This window comes from Plecotus auritus (genome assembly GCF_963455305.1).
Source record: "Plecotus auritus genome assembly, chromosome: 12".
Lineage (NCBI taxonomy): Eukaryota > Metazoa > Chordata > Mammalia > Chiroptera > Vespertilionidae > Plecotus > Plecotus auritus.
This window is the reverse complement of record NC_137778.1, coordinates 28,320,679-28,338,263: the sequence shown is the minus strand read 5'-3', so window position 1 is coordinate 28,338,263 and position 17,585 is coordinate 28,320,679. Positions and strand designations below refer to the sequence as shown.

General features: G+C 56.9%; 1 protein-coding gene across 1 annotated transcript; it reads right to left on the bottom strand.

Annotated features, from left to right (window-relative positions):
• Positions 1 to 882: 882 nt before the first annotated feature.
• On the bottom strand, positions 883 to 17,137 carry INSRR (insulin receptor related receptor; the record flags this gene model as incomplete). The annotated part of the gene is made up of 22 exons (XM_080647750.1): positions 883 to 1,887; positions 2,132 to 2,266; positions 2,381 to 2,510; positions 2,841 to 3,000; positions 3,135 to 3,245; positions 3,731 to 3,960; positions 4,127 to 4,179; positions 4,572 to 4,674; positions 4,889 to 5,051; positions 5,136 to 5,272; positions 6,850 to 7,070; positions 7,147 to 7,188; positions 7,359 to 7,554; positions 7,646 to 7,813; positions 8,416 to 8,654; positions 10,011 to 10,137; positions 10,342 to 10,556; positions 10,697 to 10,841; positions 11,049 to 11,191; positions 11,285 to 11,588; positions 13,108 to 13,659; positions 17,053 to 17,137. The coding sequence occupies 22 exons, from the start codon at positions 17,135 to 17,137 to the stop codon at positions 1,644 to 1,646; spliced, it is 3,903 nt and encodes a 1,300-aa protein (XP_080503876.1). The 3' UTR covers positions 883 to 1,643.
• Between the last annotated feature and the right edge of the window lie 448 nt (positions 17,138 to 17,585).

Genomic DNA, 17,585 nt, shown 5'->3' with positions numbered 1-17,585 from the left:
CAGGCGGTCCTTAGTGCCCACCCTGACCCTGTTAGAGCAGTGGATATGAGTTATAATTGTTGTCATAGACTCATGCCCAGTCTACTCGGGTCCTGCCTTAATGAGCTGTGGTTTGTGGGACAGCTGCTGGAGTGAGCGAATCTCTTCAGACTCCAGGTGTGTGGCAGGGAGTGGCAGCCTATGGCAGCGTGTGGCAGCAGGAGCTATAGCCCTGAGAATCTGGATGCAGGAAACGCTGGTACAGGATGCTAAAAAGTCCTGAGCTATGACCAACCCCTTCCGCTGCCTGCCCGCCCCCCTCCCGCCCCCCGCAACCCCTTCACCAAGGTTTTAAGTCATTCATCTGTGATTCTTTCCCTTCAAATGCCCTGATGGCCTGGCATAAGAGCTGGGAAATGAACTCCCCTGTGCTCCTTCAACCTGCCTCCAGGGCATCTCTGCTGGGGGAGGGGCGCCAGACACCCAGACTCTGCTCTGATTTGTGTCTCCTGCCTCGCTGAGTGGCATTGAGCAGGGACTGGTGATGTCCTCAAGGCCCTCCCCCACCCCCTGTTCTGCCCACTTCAAACCATGTCTGCCCATGGAGACAGCAAGGGATAACTTCAAGATGAGGTGTCAGGACACGTTGGTGAGGCTGGGAGGCCAGATGCAGGGTTCCCTGCTGGCTCAGCCACTTCTGCCGCCTGAGCTCAGACAATAGCAGGATGGTCCTGCTTCACTGCCATGGCAACTCTGGCTGCTGGGGTCCTCAGGAGGTGGTGTTTGACAGCAGTGTATTCATTCCGTATCACTGCTTCAGGGTCACCACCTCAAGTCTCAAGGAAGGAGGAGGGAGGAAGCTCATCCAGCGTTAACCCCATAGAGATGAAGAGACAATGGGATGCTGGGGACCAGGGTACAAACAGACATTGGCATTTATTGTGGCTTCCCCGGAGAGGGGAGGGGTAGGGGCAGGAGTGAGGGCAGGGAGGAAGCAAACCTCTTAAAGCCTTAATAATCGAAGGGTATGAGGGAGATTGAGGGGCTGGGACTGCGAGGGGTGGGGTGATTCACTCCAAGGGATTTTCCTGGGGAAGAGGAAGGAGGAGCACCAAGCTTGGAAATCCCTGCGATGGCAAAGGAGAGGAGGAAGTGAGGGCAGGCCTCGAGGCCAGGCTGAGAACCGTTCACCCTGGCGTCTGAGGCAGAGGGTAGGAGGTGACACGCAGTGGTGAGAAGGCAGTTATGTGGACCATCTTTCCCAGCAGCCCACACATGGACAGAGGAGGGTCCAGGCCCATTCTGGTTGCTTATCTGGTTTCAAGTGTGCTGATGGCCCCAAATGTCCACAAGAGACCTGTGGGCTGAGGGTGGGGTTCTCCCGACAACCCCTCAGGGGTGGACAGGCCCTCTCTTCTTGGTCTGAGTAGGGGCTCTTTGAGGGCCTAGTCTCCACTCCTGCTGGGACCTTGCTGAGTTCCTCAGGGAGAACTCAGTGAGTCTGTTCTGATCAGCCCCCAACCTTTCCTGCCCCTGCTGTCTGCCCCACCCTTGGCCACCCCACGGTCCGGGGGTATGAAAGTCTGCACATCTTTCAGCCACAAAGGTCAGATCCCTTCCTCTCTGCCTGTGGGAGGCCAATCAGACAGGGAGGGGGGTGCCCCTCAGTGCCCTGGACCCCCATTTTGAGGGCTGCAGTCTGAGGAAGCCCCTTTTGGGGGTGGTGGGGAGTCGGGCTCTGCATCAGTGGGCAGGAGGGAAGCCCGGGGCCCCCGGCACTCTGGGCTGTAGTAGAAGGAAAGGAGGCGGAAGGAAGGCCGCAGCTCCTCCTGAATGCTGTCCAGGATGTGGGTGAAGGTTGGTCGCAGGCGTGGGTTCTGTTGCCAACAGCGGCTCATCAGCTCCTGCCTGGTGGGATGGGAGGGCAGAGTCAGAGGGTCTACATCCCCTGCCTCTTGTACTGAGAGGGTCTGTCAGGATGAGTGGGGGGGGTCACAGGGGAGTAAATGGGCATCATAGTGGGGGGTTAGAATTGGGCTCAGAGCTGGGGATCAGTGGAAGTAAAAGCATTGGAGGTGGTAGACCATGTCCCAGGGCAGGGAACAGGGGTAGGCAGAGCAGGGATGTGGAAGGGGCAGGCTGGGTGACTCACAGCTGAAGGGGACAGCTCTCTAGCTCCTCCAGGACCCCACCATCCATGACAAACTTGAGCACCTGCTCATTGGACAGACCCTGGTAGGGTTGTTCAGCCAGGGTCACGATCTCCCAGAGCACCACGCCAAAGGACCTGGAGGACACAGAACAGGGCTTGAACCCAGCACCCTTCATGAGGGATTGCACCCAGGCCTCTCCCCAGACCCCACCTCCACATCCCCGAGCCCTCTGCTCCAGCCAGGCCTACCAGACATCCGAGTGGGTGGTAAAGATTCCATCTTTGAGGGACTCGGGGGCCATCCAGCGCACAGGCAGCAGCCCCTTTCCGCCCTTGCGGTAATAGTCGGTCTCATACACATCTCGAGTCATCCCGAAATCTGGAAAGCAAGGGGGGAGAGGGTGTGGAGCAGCAGAGCCTTAACCAGCTCCTGCCGCAGGATATCTCTCCCAATCTCCTCCACCACCAGAGTCTCCAGGAATCCTGGAAAGTGAGGGCTCTAAGTGTACCAGAGACGCTCCCATTCAACCCTTCTGTACTTGGACAGGGAGACTGAGCCTGGGCGGGGGTGGGGGTGGCGGGGGTGGGCAGGGCGGGGCGGCGCTATCAGGGACAGAGCTGTGGACCAGGCCTGGGTCCTTGGGTACCTAGCTTAGGAGGAGTCTCTCAATTCCGCAGATTGCCCCCACCTGCCTGGCACCCTCCATACCCCCAATCTTGACGGTGAAGTCCTGGGACACCATGCAGTTTCGGGCTGCCAGGTCTCGGTGCACAAACTTTTTGGCGGCAAGGTAGGCCATGCCATCTGCAATCTCACCAGCCATCTGGATCATATCCCCCAGTGCTGGCCGGGGGAGCCCAGGGTTATTCTAGGGCCAAGAGAGGGGGTGGGTGACGAAGGAACCTAGAGGTAGGACTCCTCACCAAGGATTACCCACCACAACTACGCCCGCGTTTTCTCTCACTCTCCAACACACTGGCTCAGTCTTCTCCCCGGCCTCACCTCTGCCTCGGGTCGCAAAGATCGAAGATGGCTCTTGAGGTCCCCACGGGTCATTAACTCCATGATGACCAGGGTGGGCTGGCCCTGAGACACCACGCCCAGGAGACGTACCTGAGATGAACAAAGAGCCTAGTTGCAGGTCCCCTCAGCTCTCCTTGACCCCTTTGGCCAAAATCTTGGCCTGCTATGACCACACTCTGACCCAGACACCAAACCTGACCCTAACCCCAACCATAAGCATAACTCTAATCCTGGCCTAACAATGACCCTGACTCTAAACCATGACCTTGATGATGTCTGACTATCATCCTAGTCTTTATGATTGCCCCAACTCTGACCTTGATCCCAATCATGATCCCAATAATGATCTGGACATTCCATATTGACCCCAACCATGACTTATCTCAGCCCTAGCCATGATTCTATCATGACCCTACCATGACCCTGGTTTGACTCTAACCCCAACCATGACCTTTACCCCGATTAGGTTCCTAACTACAATCCCAACCCTGACCTTGATGGTACCCTGACCTCATCCCTGACACTATCCCTCCTACCTAATTATGACCCTGACAATGCCACTGAGCCTCCCTTACCACATGGTGACACTTGAATGCCTTCATGACAGAGGCTTCCTTGAGGAACTCAATGCGTTCTCGTGGGCTGGCCAGCTCATTCACCGTCTTCAGGGCCACAGGTGTGGTCTCCTCTCCAGCCTCAAGTCCTTGTGCCAGCCCCTCATATACCATCCCGAAGAAGCCCTGGCCCAGCTCCCGAATTATGGAGATCTGCTCCCGAGGCACCTCCCACTCGTCAGGGATGTACACTGAGAGGAGGTGGGGGTCACAAGGCAAGGATACTGCTGTCTGCCACTCCGCATCTGAAGGGCTCGGGTCCCAAGGCTGCCTGCTCCCAAAAGGTCTCCTGCAAGTTTGCCTCTCCAACCCTCCTGTCTCTTTTCCACACCACCTGTCCACTCACCCCGGACCTACCATCAGAAGCACTGAAGTACTCTGGATTCACAGAGGCATAGAGGGTGCTGTTTCTGCAATGGAAGGTGAGGGGGTCAGGCTGGAAGGTCCTCAGGAAGGAAGGAGCAACATCAGAGGGCAAGGAAGAGGGACAGTGCAAGGAGGAGGGAAGTTCCTGAACACCCTCGGTCCTGATCAGGATGACCTTGGGGAGCTCTAAGCACTCTCTAAGCTGGTCTGGTTCTTCATCCTTAGACCCAGGGAATAGGGAGGACAGTGTAGAGGGCTCCTGCCTCCTCAGCTAATCCTTAGACCCCAGCTAATCAAAGCCCTGCCCCCATTTCCTTCTTTTATTCAGTCCCAGGAGGCACCTGAACCAAGCATCTACTCCCTCCTGATTGCACTGACTTTACGCTGAGGGCTAATGGAGAGAAGGGGGCTGGGGACCGGTAGGACCTGTTCTTACCTCTTCTTGCTGTAAAAGAAACCAAGGGCAGCAAGAATGATGAGCAGCATGAGTCCCACGGGGGTGACAGTGAGAAGGTGCAGCCCCCCGGAGTCTTCCTCCTCTGGTGGTCAGTCAGTGGACAGGAACAGAGGGCAGCAGAGGGTGGGGTCAAAGGTAAAGAAGTCAGAGGGGAGAGGACACTTCTCTTTCCATAATGGAAGATGAGGATGGGGCGAGGATGGGATGAGGGGGCCTGTGGTTTCCACAATAGATGTGGCTAGGGACCTGGGGGTCGCTGTTTGGGAGTACAGGTCTGGGACAGAGGCTGTGTATACCTGAGCCAGGGATGTAGAAAGCGACACTTTCTGTCCAAGAGCCGTTGCCAGCCAGTGAGGTTGCCCGCACTCTGGCAGAGTAGTTTCCAGGGGGTAGCAGGGCCAGGTGGACGCCCCCAAACTTGGCATATCGCAGGCGGGACACACACAGCACTGTGGCCTCCTGAGGGCAACACAGAACAGCTGGCTGGGAGAAGGATGGGGGCACAAATTGGAGCTGGGTTAGGGGGTCTTCTGGGGCACCTACCTCTCCCAAGCGGCGGTACTTGATTTCGTACTTGAGGATAAGTCCATTGGGGTCCGATGGCTCAAGCCAGCGCAGGAGGACGCTGCTCTTGCTGGCCGCCTCCCAGGCCACCTTCCCTGGGATACCATCAGCCTCTCCTGCGGGAGAGGCATCAGGTGGCCCAGCCACAAGGACAGTCAGGTGCCCCATAAGGATGTTTCTGTCAATAACGGACCCCGTATATGATGGTGGTACCATAAGATTATAATGGAGCTGGGAAGTCCTATTGCCTAGTCCTAAGGTCATAGCACAGAGCATTACTCACATTTTTGTGGGGATGCTGGTGTAAACCAACCTACTTTGCTGCCAGTGTATGAAAGTATAGCACATACAACTGTGTATGGTACATAATAGGTGATGATAATAAACATTATGTTACTGGTTTTGTATTTATTATACTTTCTGTCATTACATTGTTATTTTTAATCCTCACATGAGGATATGTTTTTATTGATTTGAGAGAGAGAGAAACATCAATGTGAGAGAGAAACATGGCTAGGTTGCCTCCTGTTATCACCCCAAAGGAGACCGAACCCTCAGCCTAGGTATGTGCTCTGATCAGGAATCAAACCTGCAAACTTTTTGGTGTATGGGAACGACGCTCCAATCAACTGAGCCACCCAGCCAGGGCTGTTGTTATTTTAGAGGGTACTCTTTCTACTCATAAAAAAATGTTTTCTGTAAAATACTATGCAGTGTTATGGCTGCTGCATCTTGCGTGTTTACTGTGCTTCTTGATTGCATTGTTTTTTCTTGTGCTTGATTTAATTTGTGTTGCTTTGTATAGTAACATGCTGTGCAGGCTTGTAACCTAGGAGCAATCGGCTATCCCATACAGCTTAGATATGTAGTAGGCTTGGTGTGTAGTAGGTTATACCATACAGCCTAGGTGTGTAGCGGGCTGTCCCGTGCAGCCTAGGTGTGTAGCGGGCTGTCCCGTGCAGCCTAGGTGTGTAGCGGGCTATCCCGTGCAGCCTAGGTGTGTAGCGGGCTGTCCCGTGCAGCCTAGGTGTGTAGCGGGCTGTCCCGTGCAGCCTAGGTGTGTAGCGGGCTGTCCCGTGCAGCCTAGGTGTGTAGCGGGCTGTCCCGTGCAGCCTAGGTGTGTAGCGGGCTGTCCCGTGCAGCCTAGGTGTGTAGCGGGCTGTCCCGTGCAGCCTAGGTGTGTAGTGGGCTGTCCCGTGCAGCCTAGGTGTGTAGTGGGCTGTCCCGTGCAGCCTAGGTGTGTAGTGGGCTGTCCCGTGCAGCCTAGGTGTGTAGTGGGCTGTCCCGTGCAGCCTAGGTGTGTAGTGGGCTGTCCCGTGCAGCCTAGGTGTGTAGTGGGCTGTCCCGTGCAGCCTAGGTGTGTAGCGGGCTGTCCCGTGCAGCCTAGGTGTGTAGTGGGCTGTACCGTATAGGCTGTGTGAGTGCCCTCTATGATGTTCACACAACGCCTAACCACTCATTGCTCAGAACATATGCCCGTTGTTAAGCAGTGAGTGACTTCTTCTCACCTTCAAATACAAACTCAACGGGGCTAAACTGGGAGGTTTGAGGAAACTCTAGGATTATGGGGACTGGGAGGAGGATGAAAGCAAGGCCCTGGGGTTAGCTGGAGCTCAAACTCGCTGGCTGGAGCACTGACTGGAGAGGGTGCTTGGGTCGGTGGTGTGTGGAGAAGGTGGGGTGGGTCACTCACTGTGGGGCATGGTGCGCGCAAAGACGAAGGTGGCCGCGCTGCAGCCCACAGCGTGCGCCGCGTGGTTGCAGGCATGGATGTCGATCCGGTACTCCGTGAAGTGGCGTAGGCCACTCAACACTGCTCGCTCTCGGGGCACTTTGTCCTCCCGGATCTCGAAATCTGAGCTGTTTCCCCCGAGGCGGAGGGCCCCGGGGGCGCGGCGGTGCCTCCCGGAGTCCCTAGGGAGGGCGAGAGTCAGAGCCAGGTCCCCCCACCTCCGCCACCCCCCTCAGCCTTGGCCCCGCCCCTGCTCACCTTTGAGGGCTCTTATTGATGGACGTCACCTTCCAAGGGGATCTGGGGAGACCAGGGAGGGCCCTGTCACGGCTGCCGGGAACTGCCCCTCTACAGGGGTGCACCACTTCTAAACCCACCCACAACCAGGCCCCGCCAGCACACCCCACCCTCAGCAAGACACGCCTCTCAAGGCCCCGCCCGTTATCCCGCCCCGCCCGGCCGCAGCGCACTTGGGGATAGTGATGGCGTTGTGCAGAAAGTTTTCAAACTTCTTTTGGAACGAGGCCTCTTGCGCCTCCAGTGGTGGCAAGACCTGCCCCGGAGGTGGGTGTTGGCAAGGGCAACAGCCGGGCTCCATCTCCGCCTCGAGTTCCCCGTCTTCCTGGTCGAAGCGTGGGTCGTTGTTGCTGGTGGGCAGCCGCAGGCCTGGCGCGTCGGCGGGAGGGAAGCAGTTAGACGGGCAGTACCCGTGGCCGGGTGCCCCAAGCCCTCTTGCTCACACCTCATCCCTGCGCACCGCGGTGGCAGTAGTCATTGAGGTAGAGGTCGCTGTCTTCTGCCAGACGCTGCCACAACACCAGGTAGTAGGTGATGTTCCCATTTCGTTGGGTCGGTGGCTTCCAGCGCACCAGCAGGTGGGAGGAGGAGTTGGACGTGGAGATGACGTCTTGGGGAATGGTGGGCGCTGGGGGGGTGAGTCGGGTACAACTGAGAAGCTTCAGAAACCTTTTCAAATACTGTCTGGCCCCTGTCACTTGTCCCAAGGAATAGGTGGGACAGCCTTCCCTTCCTACAACTGAGCATTTTGTTCCTCCCTCGTCCCCAAAGGCCCTTGATTTGGCTCAGTTATTCCCCCTGCACTCTCCCACCCACAGCCTCCCTAGGACCTGGGAGAATGCCCCCTATTCTTTTTTTTTTTTTTAATCCTAACCTGAGGGTATTTTTCCCTATTGATTTTTAGAGAGAGTGAAAGGGAATGAGGGAAGGAGGGCGGGAGGGAAGAGAGAGAAGAGAGAGGTTTGTTATTCCGCTTATTTATGCATTTATTACTTGTAGGTACCCTGACTGGGGATCAGACTCACAGTACTGGTGTATCCGAGGACACTCTAACCGACTGAACTGCCTGGCCAGAGCCTGCCCCCTCTTCTTTCTAGGACTCAAGCATCTGGCCTCCCAGCCTCTATGGGCCAGGTGTTCAGTGACTCCGCATGTCTATTTCTGGTGCCTGGGTTGCCCCATCCTCACCAGGACCCAGGCATGTAGCTCCCCCTCCCTCCAAAGGCCTACCTGCAGGCAGGGTTCGGAGGTAGATGATGGGGCTCTGGGCCCCTTGGTGGGGGCTGTCCTCAGCAGTGGTCAGTGTGATGGCCCGCACAAACACTGCATACTGTGTCCAGGGCTTGAGGGGCGCCAAGGTCACCCCTGGCTCCTGGTTGCGGCTTAGGGGCAGCTCCACATCTAGCAGGTTCCAGCTCTGGGTCCCACAGGCATCTGGACCTATGTGCTCCGTGGCATTCTGGAATGGGCTGAACACCCCACCCCCAATTTGTAGCAGCCCCCTCCTCTCTGAATCACCCCAAGATTGCTATTGTCATTCTTCAAATACACATCCAGATGCAGATGTGCATCCACTCTTTGGGGTAGGTGCCTTGTGGCACTGAGTGGGTCTGCTCAGAGCTGGATTGAGGCAGGATCCACATTGTAGTCTGTGAGGGGCATGGCCACATCCGCACGGCAAGGCAGTGATGGCGGGGAGCTTCCTGAAGGACCTCTGCAATACTCTGCCCTTTGAGTATAGGTGTGCAGATTGTCAGCTGCACAAGCTGAGGGTGACATTTACATTGCAACCCATGTTAGTGCTCCTCACAGTACGGTTCAGGGACCAGAAGATGTAGTGCTACCTGGGAGCTAGCTAGAAATGTAGATTCATGGGCTCTCTCCAGGACTAACTGAGTCAGAATCTGTGGGGGTGGGGCCAGGAACCTGTATTTAACAAACCCTACAGCTCCCCGTGCTAGGGACCTTCACCTAGCACTGAGGCCTAGGGGAGCTTTGGCCATCTGAGCAGGCCTCCCACCATTGACTTCCCTCCCTTCCTCCCAGGCCAGGTCCTGCGCTCAGTGAGCAACTAAGACCTCTCAATTTTAATTCCCAGGAACTGCTTCTAAGCCAGGTGGCTCCCACCTCCTCTCTACCATAGAGGGGAGTACGCCTCACCCCTGCCCTCCCAGCCTGCCATCCCAAATCCATCTCTCTCCCGTAAGGATTTCTGTTTCTGAGTCCTAGCCATGCTTCTGGAGAAGTCCTTCCTGTGGCCTAAGCCCTGTCCCCCCTGCTTTGGTCAGTGCACTCTCTCCGAAGCAAGAGCAGCCTGTCCTGGCCTGTCCCTGCTCCCTTCCTTCCTTCGTCAGGCTTTAATGAAATGCTGGCCAAGCTGCGCAGAAAACTGGCCAAATTAGTGGCTGCTCCCCAAACCGCTGCTGGGGCAGGAGCATGTGGTCAGTACAGAATATTAGCATAGTGAATAGAAGTTTAATTATCCAAGCCTTCCCAGCGGGCGCCTCTCCCTGGCTCTCAGAAGTCCTGACTCCCCTCTCCATTTCACTGGGTGAGGTGAAAATCACACGCAAGAGGGATGAAGGAGAGGGGAGAGGCCAGAGGTGGTGGACCCTACAGGGAGTGCGACTTAGGGTCCTGGCTTCCTGACCCCCCACAGCCTGCCTTGGCCTGCCTTCTCTTGCCTTCAGTCTGGATGATTCCGCTCGGGTTCTGCCCCGCCTCTGTAGTCCCCGTCCCGCCCCCACCCCGTTTGGCCCCGCCCCCGCCCCATTGGCCCCGCCCCCCGCTGGCCCCGCCCGGCCCTGTCCCTGAAGGGTACTCACGACTCCTTGTAGTACACGATGAAACTGAGTAGGTCTCGGGCCTCCAGCGGCTCGTAGCGCTCCCAGCGCAGTAAGATGCGGTTGGTCTCGGTCACGTTGGACACGAAGCGCAGGGTGCGAGTCTGGCCTGGGTGGGGCGAGTGGCGAACACCTGCTCTCACCCGCCTACTTCCAAGCCCCGACCTGGACCCCGTGGCATCGCACCCCCAACGCCGCCCCTGAAGACAAGTTATCACACTGTCCTCTCCAAGCGCCCCTTCCCACCCGGCTGCACGGCTGGGTGTTTCTTGGGGCCGTGTGCTCCCCCTCGGGGTTGGGGTTGGGGCCTCACAGGCAGCGCGGTCTCCGTTGGTCCGGGGGTTGATCTCCGCCTTGTTTTGCCGTCCCCGCGTGCCGGTCACCTGCTCCAAGTGGTAAATGTGCTCCAAGCAGAGGCGTGGGTTGAAAGCGAAGTAGATCTTGCCCACGGGAATGGTGAGCCCCGCAGCCACCCAGGACCCCAGTTGCTGGAGGTTCTGGTTGTCCAGCACGTACAGAGTGTAGTTCCTGGGGACCGGAGGGGACCTTGTTCCAAACGGGACATGGGGGCAGGGCTGGGGAGGAGGTGCCTTATGGGCTCCCCTTGGGCGTGTGTAGGGAAGGTGTGATAGAGGGAGCTGGTCAGAGGCTTGCTTCTGACCCCTTACCCATCCACCATGGCATCTCCCCGGATTAGCTTGAGGTTCTTGAAAAAGCCCAGGGACACAAGGGCAAAGGAGTGCTTGATTTTGAGGAAGCCAGTGATGGTCTCCACCAGCCCCAGGCTGTGCTGCAGCTCCTGCTCCAGGTTGTCTGGGGAGAGGGAGGACAGGGCTGGAGCAGGGGCAGGGAACATGGTGAGTCCCCAGGGGAGGGGGCTAAGTGGGATGCAGGGAAGGGGGGTCCTCAGCCTGGGACCCAGGGTAATGGGAAGTGGTGCTTTAGCGGGGCCTCTGTAAGGGGCGGCAGGGAGGAAGGGCGTGGCCAAGAGAGAGGAATAGCCCCGAGGAAGGTACTAACAGCCCTGGCGAAGATTGAGGATGAGACTCCCCTCCACGTGGGTGCAGCCCACCAGATCTTGTGCCACCTGGACCGAGTCGATAGTCTTGGTGCCCACCTTGCACTCTTTGGGGCACAGCCCTTCACACTTGTGGCAGAATATGCTGGCAGGGGCAAGCAGAGGGTGTGGCATGAGCCCTGGACCAGTGTGGACCTTCTTGATACTCCAGGCGTGACCCCCACCCGCCTACACTCACCTACTGCCATTACGGGTGAAGCCTGGAGGGCACTGGGCCAGGCAACTGCCCTGGTGGATACCAAAGGTGGAGGCGAGGCTGGGCACAGAGCGCAGGCTGGCACAGAGCTCGGCTGTGACACAGCGCCACGACTCATGCTGGTAGGTGCCTGGAGGGCAGGCCTGGTGGCAGGCGCCCTGGAAGTAGAAGTGACGGCAGGCAACGCAGGCAGTGGGGTCATCTGGTTGGCTGCAGCCCCCCAAGCATTCGATGTGGCAGCATTCACCCCCAGGTGTGCAGGCCAGCCCATGGGGACAGGGGCACACTGTGGGCAGAGTGCTGTGTGAGACCGTATCCAGCCTCCTTGGTCCTGGCCCCACCCCCTCCTTCTGGGTAACCCTCTTAGTCTGAACCCAAATCACTCCCATTCAGATAACACTGGCTGCTGACTTCCTCAGGTAGGGGCTCCTGAGGACAAGGACTGTGGCCCCCCTCTGTGGCTCCCCACCTCCCACAGTGCCTAGTCAGGGGTGTCAGAACTCAGCACAGAGCAGTGACCTTGTCCATCAGGGTTGCTGCTCCCCCGCCTGCTGTCCTGTCTAGGCCTGGTGCCCAGATCGTCGCTGGGCATGGTGCCAGCGGGAAACAGCCAGCTTCTCCCGAGTAGCTTGGCCCAGGGCAAGGTGGGCCTGGGAGTGTGTGGAAGAAGGGGCCACCACTGGTCATTTCACCCAGGCCCCTGTCCATACCTCTTCCCTCTTCAGCTCTCTGCCCGGGGTGGGAGGCAGCCCCAAGCAAAAGTGGGTGGTTTGGGGGCTGGGGAAGCGATGGCCTGGGAACTCTGCACAGGGGCGGCTGCATGTCTGCGGGAGCGTGCATGTGGTGGGGGTCAGCCAGGGCATGTTGACACTGTACACGCGAGAGACCATGAGAGAGGACGTGCAGCAGCTGCTGTGTTTACAGCCAACAGGGAGGTGGGGCTGGGAGGATACAGTAGGGATCTGGTTACTCTTCTGCCCTGATGCTGAGGGTGAGGGAAGCTGATCTCCAGAAACTGTTGAAAAGAGCCCCAGTTTGGGGGACCCCAGCTCTGCTCCCAGACTCTGAAAGGTCTGCCTCCCCTCCCCTAGAACTTTCAATTCCTCCTCCCCCCACCATCCCCTCCTTATCCGACTCCCCGCTTTCCCCCCTCCCTTCCTTTTGTTTTCTCTCCATGCACTTTCCTTCCTAAAGAAGTTCCCACCTCACATATTTGTCCTCATCTGCCCTGTCCTTCATCTGCCACCTCCTCCTTTCTCCCACCCAGCTCACCCTGGGCCTCCTGTGCTGTGGTCACTTTTCTCAGGACCAGAACTGCTACCACAGCCTCGGTGGTTTATAGAATAGCTCATTCCTCATAACAACGCTGACATCTTTTTACAGATAAGGAAAGTGAGGGACAGATAGGCTAAAAGAACATAGCCAATAAGTAGTAGAGCTGAGATTTGAACCCGGGCCATCTGGCTTTGTACATAACCACTGCCCTAAACTGTTCTTGTGCTGCTGTCTTGTATCCATTCATGCCTACCCTTCCCCCCATGCCCACCTTGCACCTGCCCTTGACTTTCTCCATTACTACCTGATGTCATCTAGTGCCTACATCTTGACTACCTTATGCTACATCAGTTATTTCACTTTCCTAAGCTGTAGTTTCCTCATCTGCAAAACCACAGTACCTGCCTCATAGGATGACTGAGGACTGAAATGAACAGTGGCTGCCAAGTACTGACCCACACCACCCTGTGGCCACCCTCTGACCCTGCCTTCCCTGTGCCCCCCGAGTTGTGTTCTGTGCTAGTGCCCACCTCTCTGGCAGTGGCTGGAGGTCCAGCACCTGTAGTCTGTGTGTCCACTGAAGGTGGTCCTGGCACAGGGCTCGCCAGTGGCGCCCAGCACACCAGGACATACATCGGCACACTCCTCGCCCAGCTTGTTGCCCACGATGTGGTTGGCGCCAGGGGAAGGCTGCAGCAGGCCCCAGTCAATGGTGGAGAGGTGGCAGAGCTCCTGGTTCTTCTCCACGCGCACGGCTCCACGAAGCACAGCCCCCAGTGCCGGCAGCCCCACGTCCCGCAGGTGTGGCATCTCAAAGATGACTAGCGCGTAGCCCAGGAAGAGGTGGGCGCCGCGTATGACGGCTAGGTTGGGGAAGAGGTCACGCAGGCTCTCCAGGCCATAGACACGGAAGAGCAGCAAGTACTCGGTGACTTGAGTGAGGCGTGGGAAGCTGAGGCCACGGAAGTCCTCGCCCGTGGCCGTGAACATGAGCAGGATCTGCAGGTGGCCCTCCACCACACTGCAGTTCTCCAGCCGCCGCAGCTCTGACACCTCTGAGCGGATGTCCAGGCTGGGGCACACTGTGGGCACAAGTGGCAGGCCATGGTCAGTACAGCCTGGGCCAAGCACTTCCTCCCACCCAGCAGCTCTGGAGGAGGGATGTCACACTGGGAGCGGGATATGGAGTGGGAGCCAGTTCTGCTGTGGGTGTGGGGTGCCCTCCTCTCAGGGCCTCAGAGGCCTCATGGGCAGCTTGAGGGGGCTCTACCAGATGAGCCCCACTGACCCACTTCCCCTTCTCCAGGGACTGCTGCTTCATTCTTGCAGCAGAATCCAGATCTAAAGCCATCCTGACTCCTTTCCTTTTCTCACGCCCACACCCCATGGGCTCTGTCTTTAACATACATCCAGAGTCCAACCGCTGGTCGCCAGCTTTACTGCTTTCACCATCATCTTCTCCTGGATTTGCAGTAATAGCCTCCCAGACAGTCGCTCCACTTCCACCCTGGCCCCTCTTCGGTCTATTCTCCACTTTATAGCCAGAACCATCTTCTCAGAACAGAGGTTGGGTCACATTCCTTCACTGCTCAAAACATCCCAGTGGCCCCCATATCACTGTGAAAAGCCAAGGTCCTTACCACAAGTCCTCCGCAGCCTCGCTGCCATCACCCTCCCCTCCTGCAGCCACACTGACCGCTTGACTGTACCTCAAACAAGCCGGCCAAAGTGTCCTGAGGTTTTTGCACGTTCTGTTCCCTTGGGCTAGAAACTCTTCTCTCTAAATGGCTCCCTCAACCCCTTTAAGTCTTTGCTCAAATGTCACCTCTGACCATCCTATTTAAAATTGTGACACTATTTTTTCCATGATTCTTAACATTGGCTAATATATAATTTATTTATTTTGTTTACTGTAAGCTCCAGAAAGCAGGGATCTGTGTATAATCTTTGCTGTGTCCTTGGTGCCTACTACAGTGCTTGGCACAAAATTGGCGCTCAACAAATATTTGATGAATTGAATGAATGAATTCCGTGACTGGGAATCCGTAGTCTGAGCTTCATACACTCTACTTCTCTCCCAGACCTAAAGGAGCTAGATGCCTGGTCCCTGCATTTGTTTACTTTCAAAGGGACATTCCATGGCTCCGCATTGCCAAAAGTTCAAGTTTAAATTCCTCAGCCTGACATTTGGGTGTTGAGAAACTGGTCCCACTAATATGTAAAGCCTCAGAAGGGTTCCTCACCCTGGTAGTACCTTCAGCTCTTGTCCTGCAAGCCTCAGGTCAAGTCCCCTCCCCCTTCCCTGAGTTCATAACTTTCCCTTCAGGCTCCCCAGCACTTGGTCCAGCACCCACACTAGACTACCCGGCGCATTGCCTCAACATTGCTCTCTATATCTATGTCACCCCCTCCACGGAGGACACCTTTTGAGGGCAGGGCCCTTGTTAGTTGTCTCTGCATCTCCCATGGTACCCAGTTCAGGGCTGGAACCACTGGGCACACAGGAACCATGGGTTGAGTTGATGGACACCTGGATCCCAAGTCCACTCCGTGAGGATCCAATACGTCTGGCTTCTCCAGGGTCCCAGTCCCACTTCCCTTTCTCTCCTCAAGGCACCTAGGGCCATTCCCCTCAGTGCGCTACCTGGTCCCTGCACTCACTTGCTCCCAAGCGTACTTTTCATGCTCCCTACTAGGAAAGATTCAAGTATGAATTCTTCCACTTGCCATTCAAGTCCTGCTCACCTCTCCAGCCTCTGCTCCCTCCCTTTTACCTAGCCCTCAGCAACATCACAGGGATCACTCATAACAGGCCCATCCCCTGATGGCGAAAAGTGGGGTGGACAGGAAAGGCTGGCTCCCTGGAGCTTACTCCACACCTTCTCTAGTGGTCACTAATGGTCCCTGTGCTTAGCTCTGCCCAGCAACTCTGTGAGTGTGTGTGAGCATATGCAGGTACACGCACATACACAAAAGAGAGGGAGAATGAGAAAACACTTCTGTCCCCTCCACACAAAGGCCAATCAGGCTCTACGAGGCAGATGGGGGTTCTCTCTGTGCCCAATGCCACTTCCCATCATCCCCTCTGCCTCTCTAGGGCTCCCCTGATGGGAGTCATTTGGAAAAACACATCTCCGACCTTCACAGTTTAACCCTCGCCTGCTTCCCCTTAGGGCATGGCCCTGTGCAGAGCTGCACTGGGAATGGGACATCTGGGTCCCCTGATCAAACACCAACCCCTCCATCCCCCCAGGGACGTGCTCCTGTCCTGACAACCATGATTCTGGCTGGCATTTTCTGTGCCCAGCCCTGGCACAGCAGTGGAGGAGGGGAAGCGGTGCCAGGGAGGGACTATGCCTTGAAGAGAGTGCCTCTATGACTCTTCAGGGACCCCCTATCCCAACCCATTTGCATCGTTTTTGTCTGTGTAGGATGGGAAGACTCCCCCCTGCCCCAGGAAGGCCTGTTCTTAGGGCCTCAGGCAGGGGCGGCACTGGATTTGCTGGGTTCCTGAGGCCCCCCCCCCCCAGGCTGGGAGGGAAGCGTGGGTTTGCCCAAGGGACCTCTCTTAATCCTTCCCCTTTTGAATCTTCTATCCTCAGCTTTCCCATCTCCTGACCAATTCCCCAGCACCCCCATAAGGACCCTTTAGTCTACATGATCTGACCCACCCCCAAACCCTACACTTGGGGATTGTCTGGCCTGGGGCACCAATAGAAAGTAGCTCCCGCCGAAACCGGTTTGGCTCAGTGGATAGAGCATCGGCCTGCGGACTGAAAGGTCCCGGGTTCGATTCCGGTCAAGGGCATGTACCTTGGTTGCGGGCACATCCCCAGTGGGAGGTGTGCAGGAGGCAGCTGATCGATGTTTCTCTCTCATCGATGTTTCTAACTCTCTATCCCTCTCCCTTCCTCTCTGTAAAATATCAATAAAATATATTTAAAAAAAAAAAAAAAGTAGCTCCCTCCTCTAGGGAATGGGCCCTAAGGGGGGGATGTGGGACATAGCCCTGCAGGCAGGAGCGCAGGACCCCAGGCTAGCTTTATCTCTTGATTTCCTGAGCCTCGGTCTCCTGTCTGCACAATGGGTTCAGTCATTTAATTGTGCCTAGTTCTCGCCTGTCATTCCATTCTGCCCACTTCCCATTCTGGGGCCCTGGCAATGACCTCCAAGACTCTCCGCCCTCGTTTTGGTTCTCATTCAGGCTCTACTGGGACCATGATTTCACACGTGTGAGCGGAGGGCATCTGTTCATCTCTGTGCTTCAAGGTCCTTCCCACCTCCCAGGGAACTGAGAGGCAAACACCCTCCTGTAGGGAACTGACTGCTCTTCCTTATGGGAAGTTCTTCTGAGAGCTAACCCCCGTCTTCACAATGCAGTAGCTAAATATACATTCCAGCTGGAAGCTCAGTTGTTTGGCCTCCCAGCTGGCTGGGAGGGAGATGGGGCTCTAGGAGACAGTACAGGGACTCACCCTTTAGTGTGTCCAGGCCAGATCCCAAGGACAGGAGGGTCACAAGCAGACATGCCACCCACGGCCACAGTCCGGGCACTGCCATTGCCCCAGTGCTGACTCGCCAGATGGCTCTGGGCAGAAGGGTCTGACAGGCCCTAAGGGACACAGAAACACAAGCTTCGGAGGCGAGGGGAAGGGTAGGGACCCAGCCACAAGGAATGCTACACGGATATGGCAGGAGCCAGAACGAAGGAATGACAGCCACAGAGACACACACAGCGACAGGCAGCTAGAAACAGATTCAGCGTGAAGCCAGAGACAGAGAGGAGAGGACAGAGAGGCAGACAGCAGGGGAAGAGACTCAGAGAGGCCCCAGTGGGAGATGGTCACACAGGGTGCAGAGCAAAAGGGGTCTCAGAGGCCGACCAGCCCCAAGGGCGAGAGAAGCCCGAGGAGCTTGCAGTGCACTGAGAGCAGCGGGGGTCCAGGAGCGCGCGGAGAGTCTTCTCGGATCTCTGGGGGCGCGCTCTGCTCCCAAGTGCCCGCTGGCC